This window comes from Crinia signifera, chromosome 6 (assembly GCF_055691185.1).
Source record: "Crinia signifera chromosome 6, ASM5569118v1, whole genome shotgun sequence".
In the NCBI taxonomy this organism is placed as follows: Eukaryota; Metazoa; Chordata; class Amphibia; order Anura; family Myobatrachidae; genus Crinia; species Crinia signifera.
Window position 1 is genome coordinate 26,614,338 of NC_139222.1, and position 15,256 is coordinate 26,629,593.

The window sequence follows — 15,256 nt, forward strand, 5'->3', positions numbered from 1 at the left end:
CATAACAAAATGTATCATTGTCCTGCAGGATCTCGTAGTTGTGAAAAAATCCGGGGAACCGGTTGCTCGCAGGATCAGTCCCACTGTACTGGAAGGAAGCAGGCAGAGCCGTGACACCAGTGTGATTCCTGTGTGTGGCCCTGTGGCGCAGGAAAACAGAGACCAAAAGATTCTAAAGCTTAGTAATAAAGTCATCCACCTGCTGACCGGAGAGGTGACTGCCGGGAATGGGGCATTATACAGTAACACCAGGGGATGTGATCGGAGAGGTGACTGCTGGGAATGGGACATTATACAGTAACACCGGGGATGTGACCGGAGAGGTGACTGCTGGGAATGGGGCATTATACAGTAACACCGGGGGGGATGTGACCGGAGAGGTGACTTCTGGGAATGGGACATTATACAGTAACACCGGGGGGGATGTGACCGGAGAGGTGACTTCTGGGAATGGGACATTATACAGTAACACCGGGGGATGTGACCGGAGAGGTGACTGCTGGGAATGGGGCATTATACAGTAACACCGGGGGATGTGACCGGAGAGGTGACTGCTGGGAATGGGACATTATACAGTAACACCGGGGTATGTGACCGGAGAGGTGACTGCTGGGAATGGGGCATTATACAGTAACACCGGGGTATGTGACCGGAGAGGTGACTGCTGGGAATGGGACATTATACAGTAACACCGGGGGATGTGACCGGAGAGGTGACTGCTGGGAATGGGAAATTATACAGTAACACTGGGGGATGTAACCAGAGAGGTGACTGCTGGGAATGGGACATTATACAGTAACACCGGGGGAGGTGACCGGAGAGGTGACTGATGGGAATGGGACATTATACAGTAACACCGGGGGATGTGACCGGAGAGGTGACTGCTGGGAATGGGACATTATGCAGTAACACCGGGGGATGTGACCGGAGAGGTGACTGCTGGGAATGGGGCATTATACAGTAACACCGGGGGATGTGACCGGAGAGGTGACTGCTGGGAATGGGGCATTATACAGTAACACCGGGGGATGTGACCGGAGAGGTGACTGCTGGGAATGGGACATTATACAGTAACACCGGGGTATGTGACCGGAGAGGTGACTGCTGGGAATGGGGCATTATACAGTAACACCGGGGTATGTGACCGGAGAGGTGACTGCTGGGAATGGGACATTATATAGTAACACCGGTGGATGTGACCAGAGAGGTGACTGCTGGGAATGGGAAATTATACAGTAACACCGGGGGATGTAACCAGAGAGGTGACTGCTGGGAATGGGACATTATACAGTAACACCGGGGGAGGTGACCGGAGAGGTGACTGATGGGAATGGGACATTATACAGTAACACCGGGGGATGTGACCGGAGAGGTGACTGCTGGGAATGGGACATTATGCAGTAACACCGGGGGATGTGACCGGAGAGGTGACTGCTGGGAATGGGGCATTATACAGTAACACCGGGGGATGTGACCGGAGAGGTGACTGCTGGGAATGGGGCATTATACAGTAACACCGGGAATGTGACCGTAGAGGTGACTGCTCGGAATGGGACATTATACAGTAACACCGGAGGATGTGACCTGAGAGGTGACTGCTGGGAATGGGACATTATACAGTAACAGCGGGGGATGTAACTGGAGAGGTGACTGCTGGGAATGGGACATTATACAGTAACACCGAGGGATGTGACCGGAGAGGTGACTGCTGGGAATGGGGCATTATACAGTAACACCGGGGGATGTGACCGGAGAGGTGACTGCTGGGAATGGGCCATTATACAGTAACACCGGAGGATGTGACCGGAGAGGTGACTGCTGGGAATGGGACATTATAGAGTAACATCGGGGGATGTGACCAGAGAGGTGACTGCTGGGAATGGGACATTATACAGTAACACCGGGGGATGTGACCGGAGAGGTGACTGCTGGGAATGTGACATTATACAGTAACACCGGGGTATGTGACCGGAGAGGTGACTGCTGGGAATGGGACATTATATAGTAACACCGGTGGATGTGACCAGAGAGGTGACTGCTGGGAATGGGAAATTATACAGTAACACCGGGGGATGTAACCAGAGAGGTGACTGCTGGGAATGGGACATTATACAGTAACACTGGGGGGATGTAACCAGAGAGGTGACTGCTGGGAATGGGACATTATACAGTAACACTGGGGGGATGTGACCGGAGAGGTGACTGCTATGAATGGGACATTATACAGTAACACCGGGGGATGTGATCGGAGAGGTGACTGCTATGAATGAGACATTATACAGTAACACCGGGGGATGTGACTGGAGAGTTGACTGCTGGGAATTGGACATTATACAGTAACACCGGGGGAGGTGACCGGAGAGATGACTGCTGGGAATGGGACATCATATATTAACACTGGGGGATGTGATCGGAGAGGTGACTGCTGGGAATGGGACATCATATATTAACACTGGGGGATGTGATCGGAGAGGTGAATGCTAGGAATGGGACATTATACAGTAACACTGGGGGATGTGACTGCTGGGAATGGGACATTATACAGTAACACTGGGGGATGTGATCGGAGAGGTGACTGCTAGGAATGGGACATTATACAGTAACACCGGGGGAGGTGATTGCTGGGAATGGGACATTATACAGTAACATTGGGGGATGTCACCGGAGAGGTGACGAATGGGACATCATATATTAACACTGGGGGATGTGATCGGAGAGGTGACTGCTGGGAATGGGACATTATATAGTAACACCAGGGGATGTGACCGGAGAGGTGACTGCTGGGAATGGGGCATTATACAGTAACACCGGGGGAGGTGACCGGAGAGGTGACTGCTGGGAATGGGACATTGTACAGTAACATTGGGGTATGTGATCGGAGAGGTGACTGTTGGGAATGATTTCTATAAAGCCTCATAATGTCACTGTCTATCTCTCCTTGCAGGTTTGGAAGTTTGTAAAACACAAAGATGCTACTGAAGACGCGCTAATCAAGAATGAACAACAGGGTACGTGCACAGTAATCAGTGATATGAGGGGGAGTCGGGGGAGAAGCAATTATCTACATGCTCTCTGATCCTCTTTTCATCCAATCATTGTGTGTTTCCTGCAGTTGGATCCTCTAAGAGAAATACAACGGAGGTCTGTCCCAGTCCTCGTTATTCCCTGAATTCTACAGAGGAGGATAAGAGGACCACAGAGAATTGCCAGGTATGTGACCGGGGGATGTAACTGCTGGGAATGTGACATTATACATTAACACCGGGGGATGTGACCGGAGAGGTGACTGCTGGGAATGGGACATTATACAGTAACACGTGGGGGATGTGGCCGGAGAAGTGACTGCTGGGAATGGGACATTATACAGTAACACCGGGGGACGTGACCGGAGAGGTGACTGCTGGGAATGGGACATTATACAGTAACACGGGGGATGTGACAGGAGAGGTGACTGCTGGGAACGGTGCATTATACAGTAACACCGGGGGATGTGACCGGAGAGGTGACTGCTGGGAATGGGACATTATACAGTAACACCGGGGGATGTGACAGGAGAGGTGACTGCTGGGAATGGGACGTTATACAGTAACACCGGGGGATGTGACCGGAGAGGTGACTGCTGGGAATGGGGCATTATACAGTAACACCGGGGGATGTGACCAGAGAGGTGACTGCTGGGAATGGGACATTATACAGTAACATTGGGGTATGTGATCGGAGAGGCGACTGTTGGGAATGGGGCATTATACAGTAACACTGGGGGGGATGTGACCGGAGCGGTGACTGCTGGGAATGGGATATTATACAGTAACACCGGGGGATGTGACAGGAGAGGTGACTGCTGGGAATGGGACATTATACAGTAACACCAGGTGATATGACTGTAGAGGTGACTGCTGGGAATGATTCCTATAAAGCCTCATAATGTCACTGTCTATCTCTCCTTGCAGGTTTGGAAGTTTGTAAAACACAAAGATGCTACTGAAGACGCGCTATTCAAGAATGAACAACAGGGTACGTGCACAGTAATCAGTGATATGAGGGGGAGCCGGGGGAGAAGCAATTATCTACATCAGTGGTTCCCAACCCATGGTCCTCAAGTACCCCCAACAGTACATGTTTTCCAGGTCACCCAGCAGGTGCACTCATTATTCAGACACATTTGAAAAGATCCACAGGTGGAGCTAATTATAGCACTTGTGATTCTGTGTGGAGACCTGCAAAACATGCACTGTTGGGGGTCCCTGAGAACCAGGGTTGGGAACAACTGATCTACATGCTCTCTGATCCTCTTTTCATCCAATCATTGTGTGTTTCCTGCAGTTGGATCCTCTAAGAGAAATACAACGGAGGTCTGTCCCAGTCCTCGTTATTCCCTGGATTCTACAGAGGAGGATCAGGGGACCACAGAGAATTGCCAGGTATGTGTAGATAGGGTTGTTGTTGTTATTATTATTTATTTATTAACCATTTTTTATATATAGCGCAGCATATTCCGTGATACAACAAACTGGGTATTTACAGACAGTCAAAGGTATGAGGGCCCTGCTCGTAAGCTTACAATCTATAGGGAAGTAGGAATTAATTCCTCCAGAATGCAAAGGTTCCTGGTGTGCTGTATGCTATGGTGACCCAGCAGTTTGGCCAGGGGTCAGGAGGATGGAAAATGTGAAAAGGAAAGAGAGTGGATATGTGTGGCCTGTACAATGGGGATGTGATAGGATAGGAACAGTATAGGAAGGCTAAGTGGCTGGTTCTGGAATTTGATAAGCTTGCCTGAAGAAGTGCGTTTTCAGGGAACGCTTATAGGTTTGGAGACTGGAGGAGAGTCTTATTGTGTGTGGGAGAGCATTCCACAGAGTGGGTGCAACCCAAAGAAAGTCCTGTAATCGGGAATGGGAGTTATCCATACTGTCTGTACACATAAAGGATAATTACTCCTCACCTCTATGAGGTTACTGACAATTACCACTAGAGGCCACTCGGTAGTCCAAATGACTCCTTTGCGTGCTAAAATATGTCCTAATAGAAAGAGAAAGTAATTTTTGCAGGGACACCTCTGTTTTTAAAATTGCTAGCTATGGAGGGAGGAAACTGTGAAGACAGAGATTGGAGGTAGGAGTAGATAGGGACTGGGGGCGGGATGGAGAGTTTGGGCTACAAATGGTCACAGCTCAAAGTGAAAGTACATTGCAGAAGCTGCCATTTTGACAGGCTGTAACTGGTAGTAATGTAATGGCCAATCAGGGAAGTAGTCACTGCTTATTCTTTTCCTGTTTATCTTTTAGGCTGAATACTTACGGGATGTGAAAGTTATTGTTTTACCACCGACAAAGGATGAAGCCGACTTATATGTCAACATTAAGGAGGAGGAAATCCCTGTAGACATCAGCCCAGGTGAGTGATAATCACTGGATATAGAGGAGTAGCATGTTCCCAGTCATTACAGCACTCTGCACCCTCCTCTGTTACTACAGGTAACTGTACATTCCCAGTGCTGGGACCGATCACCTGTCCTCCTCTGTTACTACAGGTAACTGTACATTCCCAGTGCTGGGGCCAATCACCTGTGCTCCGGTTCTCCTCTGTTACTACAGGTAACTGTACATTCCCAGTGCTGGGGCCAATCACCTGTCCTCCTCTGTTACTACAGGTAACTGTACATTCCCAGTGCTGGGGCCAATCACCTGTCCTCCTCTGTTACTACAGGTAACTGTACATTCCCAGTGCTGGGACCAATCACCTGCCCTCCTCTGTTACTACAGGTAACTGTACATTCCCAGTGCTGGGGCCAATCACCTGTGCTCCTGTCCTCCTCTGTTACTACAGGTAACTGTACATTCCCAGTGCTGGGGCCAATCACCTGTCCTCCTCTGTTACTACAGGTAACTGTACATTCCCAGTGCTGGGGCCAATCACCTGTCCTCCTCTGTTACTACAGGTAACTGTACATTCCCAGTGCTGGGGCCAATCACCTGTGCTCCTGTCCTCCTCTGTTACTACAGGTAACTGTACATTCCCAGTGCTGGGACCAATCACCTGTCCTCCTCTGTTACTACAGGTAACTGTACATTCCCAGTGCTGGGGCCAATCACCTGTGCTCCTGTCCTCCTCTGTTACTACAGGTAACTGTACATTCCTAGTGCTGGGGCCAATCACCTGTGCTCCTGTTCTCCTCTGTTACTACAGGTAACTGTACATTCCCAGTGCTGGGGCCGATCACCTGTGCTCCTGTCCTCCTCTGTTACTACAGGTAACTGTACATTCCTAGTGCTGGGGCCAATCACCTGTGCTCCTGTTCTCCCCTGTTACTACAGGTAACTGTACATTCCTAGTGCTGGGGCCAATCACCTGTGCTCCTGTCCTCCTCTGTTACTACAGGTAACTGTACATTCCCAGTGCTGGGACCAATCACCTGTCCTCCTCTGTTACTACAGGTAACTGTACATTCCCAGTGCTGGGGCCAATCACCTGTGCTCCTGTCCTCCTCTGTTACTACAGGTAACTGTACATTCCTAGTGCTGGGGCCAATCACCTGTGCTCCTGTTCTCCTCTGTTACTACAGGTAACTGTACATTCCCAGTGCTGGGGCCGATCACCTGTGCTCCTGTCCTCCTCTGTTACTACAGGTAACTGTACATTCCTAGTGCTGGGGCCAATCACCTGTGCTCCTGTTCTCCTCTGTTACTACAGGTAACTGTACATTCCCAGTGCTGGGGCCGATCACCTGCGCTCCTGTTCTCCTCTGTTACTACAGGTAACTGTACATTCCCAGTGCTGGGGCCAATCACCTGTGCTCCTGTTCTCCTCTGTTACTACAGGTAACTGGCCCCAGCACTGGGAATGTACAGTTACCTGTAGTAACAGAGGAGGACAGGTGATTGGTCCCAGCACTGGGAATGTACAATCACCTGTCCTCCTCTGTTACTACAGGTAACTGTACATTCCCAGTGCTGGGGCCGATTACCTGCGCTCCTGTTCTCCTCTGTTACTACAGGTAACTGTACATTCCTAGTGCTGGGGCCAATCACCTGTGCTCCTGTCCTCCTCTGTTACTACAGGTAACTGTACATTCCCAGTGCTGGGACCAATCACCTGTCCTCCTCTGTTACTACAGGTAACTGTACATTCCCAGTGCTGGGGCCAATCACCTGTGCTCCTGTCCTCCTCTGTTACTACAGGTAACTGTACATTCCTAGTGCTGGGGCCAATCACCTGTGCTCCTGTTCTCCTCTGTTACTACAGGGAACTGTACATTCCCAGTGCTGGGGCCGATCACCTGTGCTCCTGTCCTCCTCTGTTACTACAGGTAACTGTACATTCCTAGTGCTGGGGCCAATCACCTGTGCTCCTGTTCTCCTCTGTTACTACAGGGAACTGTACATTCCCAGTGCTGGGGCCGATCACCTGTGCTCCTGTCCTCCTCTGTTACTACAGGTAACTGTACATTCCTAGTGCTGGGGCCAATCACCTGTGCTCCTGTTCTCCTCTGTTACTACAGGTAACTGTACATTCCCAGTGCTGGGGCCGATTACCTGCGCTCCTGTTCTCCTCTGTTACTACAGGTAACTAACTGTACATTCCCAGTGCTGGGACCGATCACCTGTGCTCCTGTTCTCCTCTGTTACTACAGGTAACTGTACATTCCCAGTGCTGGGGCCGATCACCTGTCCTCCTCTGTTACTACAGGTAACTGTACATTCCCAGTGCTGGGGCCGATCACCTGTGCTCCTGTCCTCCTCTGTTACTACAGGTAACTGTAAATTCCCAGTGCTGGGGCCAATCACCTGCGCTCCTGTCCTCCTCTGTTACTACAGGTAACTGTAAATTCCCAGTGCTGGGGCCAATCACCTGTGCTCCTGTCCTCCTCTGTTACTACAGGTAACTGTAAATTCCCAGTGCTGGGGTCGATCACCTGCACTCCTGTTCTCCTCTGCTGCTGGTATACTCTCTGGTTAGTAACTGTACATTCACTTGTGCTCCTGTTCTCCTCTGCTGGTGGTATACTGTACTCTCTGGTTGGTGTGTTAGGGACACCTGTTCTCTGCTGGTGGTATACTCTCTGGTTGGTGTGTTAGGGACACCTGTTCTCTGCTGGTGGTATACTCTCTGGTTGGTGTGTTAGGGACACCTGTTCTCCTCTGCTAGTGGTATACTGTACTCTGGTTGGTGTGTTAGGGACACCTGTTCTCCTCTGCTAGTGGTATACTGTACTCTCTGGTTAGTATGTTAGGGACACCTGTTCTCCCCCTTTGTAGTGATAGGGATATCATCCAGTGTCAATAGCGAGTGGTCTGTTATACAGATGCTGTTTCTGTGTAGATCAGATGGGCTGGGTTACCATCACTGTGTCATGTTAACATGGTTGGACTGGAGAAAGAACATGCAGGTTTGCTGTGACTTCCATGTATGGCGGTGGTAACCTAGAAACATAGAATGTGACGGCAGATAAGAACCTTTTGGCCCATCTAGTCTGCCCCTTTTTTTTTAAACATGTTACCTCAAACCATATTTGATCCTTATTTCTTTGTAAGGATATCAATATGCCTATCCCAAGCATGTTTAAATTGCTCCCTCCTCTCACTGCTCCCTACTCCCACCCTCCCTACTTCCTACTCCCACCCTCCCTACTTCCTACTCCCACCCTCCCTACTTCCTACTCCCTCCCTACTCCCTACTCCCTACTTCCTACTTTCTTCCTACTTCCTACTCCCACCCTCCCTCCCTACTTCCTACTCCCACCCTCCCTCCCTACTTCCTACTCCCACCCTCCCTCCCTACTTCCTACTCCCACCCTCCCTCCCTACTTCCTACTCCCTCCCTCCCTCCCTCCCTCCCTCCCTCCCTCCCTCCTTCCTACTCCCTCCTTCCTACTCCCACCCTCCCTCCCTCCCTACTTCCTACTCCCACCCTCCCTCCCTACTTCCTACTCCCACCCTCCCTCCCTCCCTACTTCCTACTCCCACCCTCCCTCCCTCCCTACTTCCTACTCCCACCCTCCCTCCCTCCCTACTTCCTACTCCCACCCTCCCTACGTCCTACTTCCACCCACCCTCCCTCCCTCCCTACGTCCTACTTCCACCCTCCCTCCCTCCCTCCCTACTTCCTACTCCCACCCTCCCTCCCTTCCTACTCCCACCCTCCCTCCCTCACTACTTCCTGATGGAAGTGCCTGATACCCACATCACACAGGAACGCCTGGACAACCCTCCCGACCACCCCAGGTGCAAGCAGCATAACATTCTCTTACACCATAAGGGCAAGTCTATTTCCAGGGGTTTGCTCCCTGCTACGGATCACAGCCATTGGACAAACAATTACTAATTTACCTTATTGGAATGGGACAGTACCTATTTGAGGTCTGTGCCTAACCTTCTACCTTCCTAGGCTGAGACCAGGTGCCTAGCTGTGCACATGACGTGGTCAGCAGCAGTATAAAAGTCAGTGTTTGGATTCTGTTGTTAAAATACCACACTAGTAGTTGAACTATTTAATGTACAAACAAGCGGATTGTTTTTCTGTGGGTTTTTTTCTTTTGCGTTCGACGTCCACATTGATGTCGGGATGCTGGCGTCAGTATTGTGAATGGTGGCATTCCAACCGCCGGCACGCTTAACGCCTCCCGTCCTCTACAAGCACCTTCCAGGGATCCCTACTGCACTTTGATATTCAGGCAGTGGGATATGGACACTAGTTTTAGGTCGACCACTTAAGGGTTGGAAGAGCGACACAAGCTCGACAATGGCAAAGTTGATAGTCCAAAAAGTTGACATGAGTTTTTCACTTTTTTTTTTATTTTTTATACGACATGTGCCGACAGTCGGTATTTCATGCCTGCCATCCACTATGGCGTGATGGGAGAATATAATAGTGTACCAAGCACAGCAAGGCACTGCGCCCGAAGCATGGCGAGCACACCTAAATTTGGTCCAAACTATGGCCCACCAGTTGTTGTGAAACCACACATCCCATCATGCCTTGCCATACTTTTAGCATTCCCTAATAGCAAAACTCTAGCAAGGCATGATGGGACTTGCAGTTTCACAACAGCTGGAGGGCCATAGTTTGGACATGCCTGATCGAAGCGATGACCCATACCAGAGTTGCTGGGCTCAACCAGCCGGCGTTGTCAGTCTGTGCATGTGTCTGGAGAATTACCGCACAATAAGCGGATCAAATTGCACCTAGAAAGTTGCCATTGCGATGGGTGTTTTTTTGGTGGTAACTGGGGCAGGTGGTTAGCCAGACGTGGGCATTTAGCGGTCAGCAACTGCATATGGAGAACCGGTGGCGTTTGAAGCCGGCGTCCAAGTTCAGATGGAAGGTGCGGTCTCTGATGAAGCGTCTTAATAAGCAAAGAGATGGATTAGCACCACGGCTGATGGGAGGTGTCTTTAATAGGAAGACCATCAGCCAAAGTATTTGCTTAAAGACGGTCAGGCCCTGCTACTTTCATCGTCATTTAGCTCAGGGCCTATTGGGGTAACTCTAACGTACATCCGCATTCTCTCTCCTCTCCAGATTATGAAGAAGACGGTCCAAATGATTGTGAGAGCCCAGAGCCAACGTCTGGTCCCTCTGATCAGGCTTCCTTCAGTGACCGGGCCAACGGTGCTCCCCAGCAGGGTGTGGCGGAGGTGAAGAAGCACTTGTGCTCCATGTGCGGCGCAGGCTTCAGTGACGGCGCCGGCCTTGACATCACTCGGCAGACAGACGGAGAAGAGAACACATACCTGTGCTCCCACTGCGAACAGTACTTTGTGCCTAAGACCCAGCTTTCCCCACTGCAGGAGGCGCACGGCGACAAGCCGTTCTCCTGCTCCAAATGTTCCAAGTGCTTCGCCAGCATAACAGTCTTCTTGGCCCACCAGCGCATCCACACAGGGAAGAAGTCCTTCCCTTGCCTACAGTGCGGCTTGTCCTTCTCCAACAAGTCCATCCTGGAAACGCACCAGAGCATCCACACGGGGGACAGACCCTTCCCCTGCTCCGAGTGCGGGAAGTGCTTCGCCGTGAAGGCCAACCTGGTCAAGCACGTGAAGATCCACAAAGGCGAGAAGCCCTTCTCCTGCCTACAATGCGGCAAGAGTTTCGGGATTAAGTCCAACCTGGTCAAGCACCAGAGGATCCACACGGGGGAGAAGCCGTACTCCTGCGCCGACTGCGGGAAATGTTTCAGCATGAAGTCCAACCTGGTCAAGCATCAGAGGATCCACACCGGGGAGAAGCCGTTCTCCTGCCTCGAATGCGGGAGGTGCTTTGCCAGCCGGTCCAACCTGGTGACTCACGAGAGAATCCATACCGGGGAGAAACCGTTTTCCTGTTCTTACTGCGACAAGGGATTCATCACCAGCTCTGACCTTCTCCGCCACCAGAAGACTCACACGGGAGATAAGCCGTTCATCTGCTTGGAATGCGGCAAGGGTTTTATCAGTAAGTCCGTACTCGCTACGCACATGAAGACCCATGCAGGAGCTACTGTCCTCTAACTGCTCAAACATTGTGCGTGTCCTTAGCCGGTTCCTTATTCAGAGGAGGGGCGACCGCTCTTGGCCCAGGCAACAGTCCTCCTACATGTGGGGTCTTATCGGAAGGCGAGATGGCAAGTCATAATGCTTCATATTGCTCGCTCCGGTATGAGCGAGTTCTGCTACATAACTGGTCAAATGGGCCACTGCGATAGGTCAAATGGGCCTCCATGACTTTTCAAATGAACCAATCAACAGTTTACAGTAGCTCACCCGCCTGTGTATAAAAAAAAAAAAAAACTTTATTGTCCTACAATACATTAGGGTAGATTTTATAAAGGTCCTAAACTTTTTTAAGAAGTGGTGTTGCTCCTAGCAACAAATTAACTGTAGCTATCATTCCTCTATTGCATTTGACAGTATCTGATGGTTGCTACCATCCCTTTTCCATTTGTAGTCAAGCTACCCCATATAATCAATAGAAAAGAGGCTAAACTGTGTGACAGCTGTGTTCTATTCAGACCTGGAGCAAAAGTAAATTCCGCGTACAAAGAAAATGGCTGTATGAGATTGGAAGCGGGGAGTTACAGCACCTTATTTCCGGTGCAGAAGACATTCTGTTCCAAATCCTAGGGAAATGTTGGGTCCTAGTTGTCCTCTACTGTAATGAGCTGTCTAAACTGTTCTTCTAGACCACAGGTTCTTAAACTCGGTCCTCGGGACCCTACACAGTCAGGGCCGGATTAAAGCTGGGGCAAAAGGGGTCAGTACCCCTGGGCCCCCCTCTAGCTAGGGCCCCCTGTGTTTTTTTTTTTTGTTGTTGTTGTTTTTTTTTATCTAAAGGTTTTGTGCATGGGAGTGGGGTAGTGCTGCAGCTTCACCTATCTGCCAATGTGACAATGATTAATGGTGCTGAGCATCGGGTGCCAAGGCACACTGACTGCACAAGTGTGCAGTGCATTACTGGGAGTTGACTAAACCCCATGACACTTTGCACAAGAGGGCAGAGGCTGAGAGGTTTGTGCTGAGCTCTGATTGGTGGAGTTCAATACATGCTTCTCAGGCCCATGGAGGACAGCAGCAGCCTAATCATGGGAGGGTTTTTAATCAGAGGTAGCACTGTAACTGTGAGGTCTCCTAAAGTCCTACACAGTAAGGTGCAGAGGGATAAACACAGGCTTTTTATGTGGTGTGTGTGTGTGTGTGTGTGTGTGTGTGTGTGTGTGTGTGTGTGTGTGTGTGTGTGTGTGTATATATATATATTTATACACACATCTCCCCCCTGCAGTTACCCATTGACCAAGTTTATACTGCCTACTACCTGTTTTGACAGTGTAATATTAAGCCATGCAGTAATGAGAAGTGCAATGGGGGGGCCCTGTCTAAGGTGCCCCGGGCCCCCCGAAGGCTTAATCTGGAACTGCACACAGTGCATGTGTTCCAGGTCTCCTCACGGAATTACAAGTTAAATAATTAGCTCCACCTGTGGATCCTTTAAAATGTGTCAGTGAGTAATGAGTGCACCTTCCGGGTGGCTTGGAAAAAGTGAACTGTGTGGGATCCTGAGGACCGAGTTTGAGAACCCCTGGCTATACACCCTGGGTCTTGCCAAGTTTAATTTTTTTTTTTTTTCCTTTATAAAACTTTTTTTTTTTTTTTTTGTATTTTATAAGCTGTGAATGTTTTGTACAGTATTAATAATGAAACGTTGCATTTGTACAGTATTAGCGGTTGTGCGTATGGTGGACCTGTCCAGCACTATTATTTTTATATAACCGCTATAAAGGATTGCAATGTGTCATTACAATGCTCCCTCCTTATGTCCAGAGACTGGAAGAGAGACCGTGTAGTGACAGCCCGGGGGGAACTAGCGAGTAATGGGCCCAGGTACATAATATGATTACCGTGTCCCCCACCACCACCTCTACGCAAAAGAGGGCCCTCACTATACTATGCACACTGCCCACACTTAACATTATGTGCCACCCTGTGCCCCCTAAACACATAAAACACTCCCCAGTGTGCCCTGCTCAAATGTAACCCCCACTATGACCCCAGATCCAATAGAAGACCCCACTGTGCCCCTAGATCACCTAATATAATAATGGTGCCTGTCCTTGTGTTTCCCTCCTATTATCCCTATAGACTATAAGCTTGCAGCAGGGCCCTCCTACCTCCAAGTCTGTCTGTTGTTACCCAGTTTGTTTTATCACTGTCTACTATTGTAAAGAGCAATAGAATCTGCTGCGCTATATAAGACACTGTAAATAAATAAATAATATGCCCCAGTGTGGCCCCATATCACATAACATGCCCCAGTGTGGCCCCATATCACATAACATGCCCCAGTGTGGCCCCATATCACATAACATGCCCCAGTGTGGCCCCTAAATCACGTAATATGCCCCAGTGTGGCCCCTAAATCACGTAATATTCACCAGTGTGGCCCCTAAATCACGTAATATGCCCCAGTGTGGCCCCTACATCACGTAATATGCCCCAGTGTGGCCCCTACATCACGTAATATGCCCCAGTGTGGCCCCTACATCACGTAATATGCCCCAGTGTGGCCCCTACATCACGTAATATGCCCCAGTGTGGCCCCTACATCACGTAATATGCCCCAGTGTGGCCCCTACATCACGTAATATGCCCCAGTGTGGCCCCTACATCACGTAATATGCCCCAGTGTGGCCCCTACATCACGTAATATGCCCCGGTGTGGCCCCTACATCACATAATATGCCCCAGTGTGGCCCCTACATCACATAATATGCCCCAGTGTGGCCCCAGATCATATAATACATTTGGTAGCAACTAGGATTCTGCTGCTTAGTATGACCAGATTTTCCTACGAGCCCTTCTGACATTTTTAATTGTTGTTTATTAACACATTTACATTGAAATGATAGTTGTTTATAATCAGATATATATGTCTAGTGTCCGTGAGTCTCCAAAACACTGCCATCTGCTGGCAGAGTGTGCAAGTGTGAGAAAGAGGTGTCGTTTCACAAACGCAGAAGGTAGCAGACTAGATTTCGAAGCTTTTGCTTCAAGCGGGCGTAATAGTATATTAATAAAGTGACTGGTCACCACTGCTCCATCTTGTCCACCCTCCCTGGCACATCCCCCACCCCTGGCAATTTGGAAACCGTGTGCAATCTCGGCCCCCAGTTTCAGAGTGAGTTAATGCAGGGGCGGGGCAGGGGCGGGGCAGCGGAGGTTGTGTGATTGCTGAGGTAAATTAGTCCTCACATACAGAATGCAGATCATATCTGGTGTAATAGTGAGGGGGTGTTGTATAGCCCTTAATGGAGTCCATGCATGTTACTGTAGATTTGGGCAGGAGGTATGTCCCATATATAATAATGGTGACAAAATATCAACATGCTCTAGGTCGATTTTGACAGAATGTCTACACAATAGGTTGACATGGCAATGATCGACACATGTTGACAAGAGATTTTTCCTTTTTTTCTTTTTTTTCACTTTAACATACTTATTATCCATGTTTCGGCAGGCCCGGAGCATGGCTATGCGCTACATTCATTGGGGTCCATGTTGACCGGTGTTGACTGTTTATCACTCTCCATTTTATCACTTTTTGAAGCTTGATACATTTGGCTCTAAGGAGCAGATGTACTAAGCTCTATGGGTTTATTTACTAAAATGAGTTCTGTTGCAGATGGGATTGTTGCCTGTAGCAACCAATAAGATTCTACTTACTTATTTAGCACCTTCTAGGACAGGGATGTGGAACCTTCGGCCCTCCAGCTGTTGTTGAACTA

At 49.5% G+C, this 15,256-nt stretch overlaps 1 protein-coding gene across 1 annotated transcript in view; it reads left to right on the plus strand.

Moving 5' to 3' along the window:
- LOC146009553 (uncharacterized) overlaps positions 1–15,256 on the plus strand; it is a 56,059-nt gene that overhangs the window by 653 nt on the left and 40,150 nt on the right. The window contains exons 2-8 of the mRNA XM_083149998.1: positions 29–214; positions 2,945–3,008; positions 3,113–3,210; positions 3,951–4,014; positions 4,324–4,421; positions 5,289–5,397; positions 10,522–11,486. Of these exons, the coding sequence (XP_083006124.1) occupies positions 29–214; positions 2,945–3,008; positions 3,113–3,210; positions 3,951–4,014; positions 4,324–4,421; positions 5,289–5,397; positions 10,522–11,486 (1,584 nt within the window). The remainder of the gene's footprint in view (positions 1–28; positions 215–2,944; positions 3,009–3,112; positions 3,211–3,950; positions 4,015–4,323; positions 4,422–5,288; positions 5,398–10,521; positions 11,487–15,256) is intronic.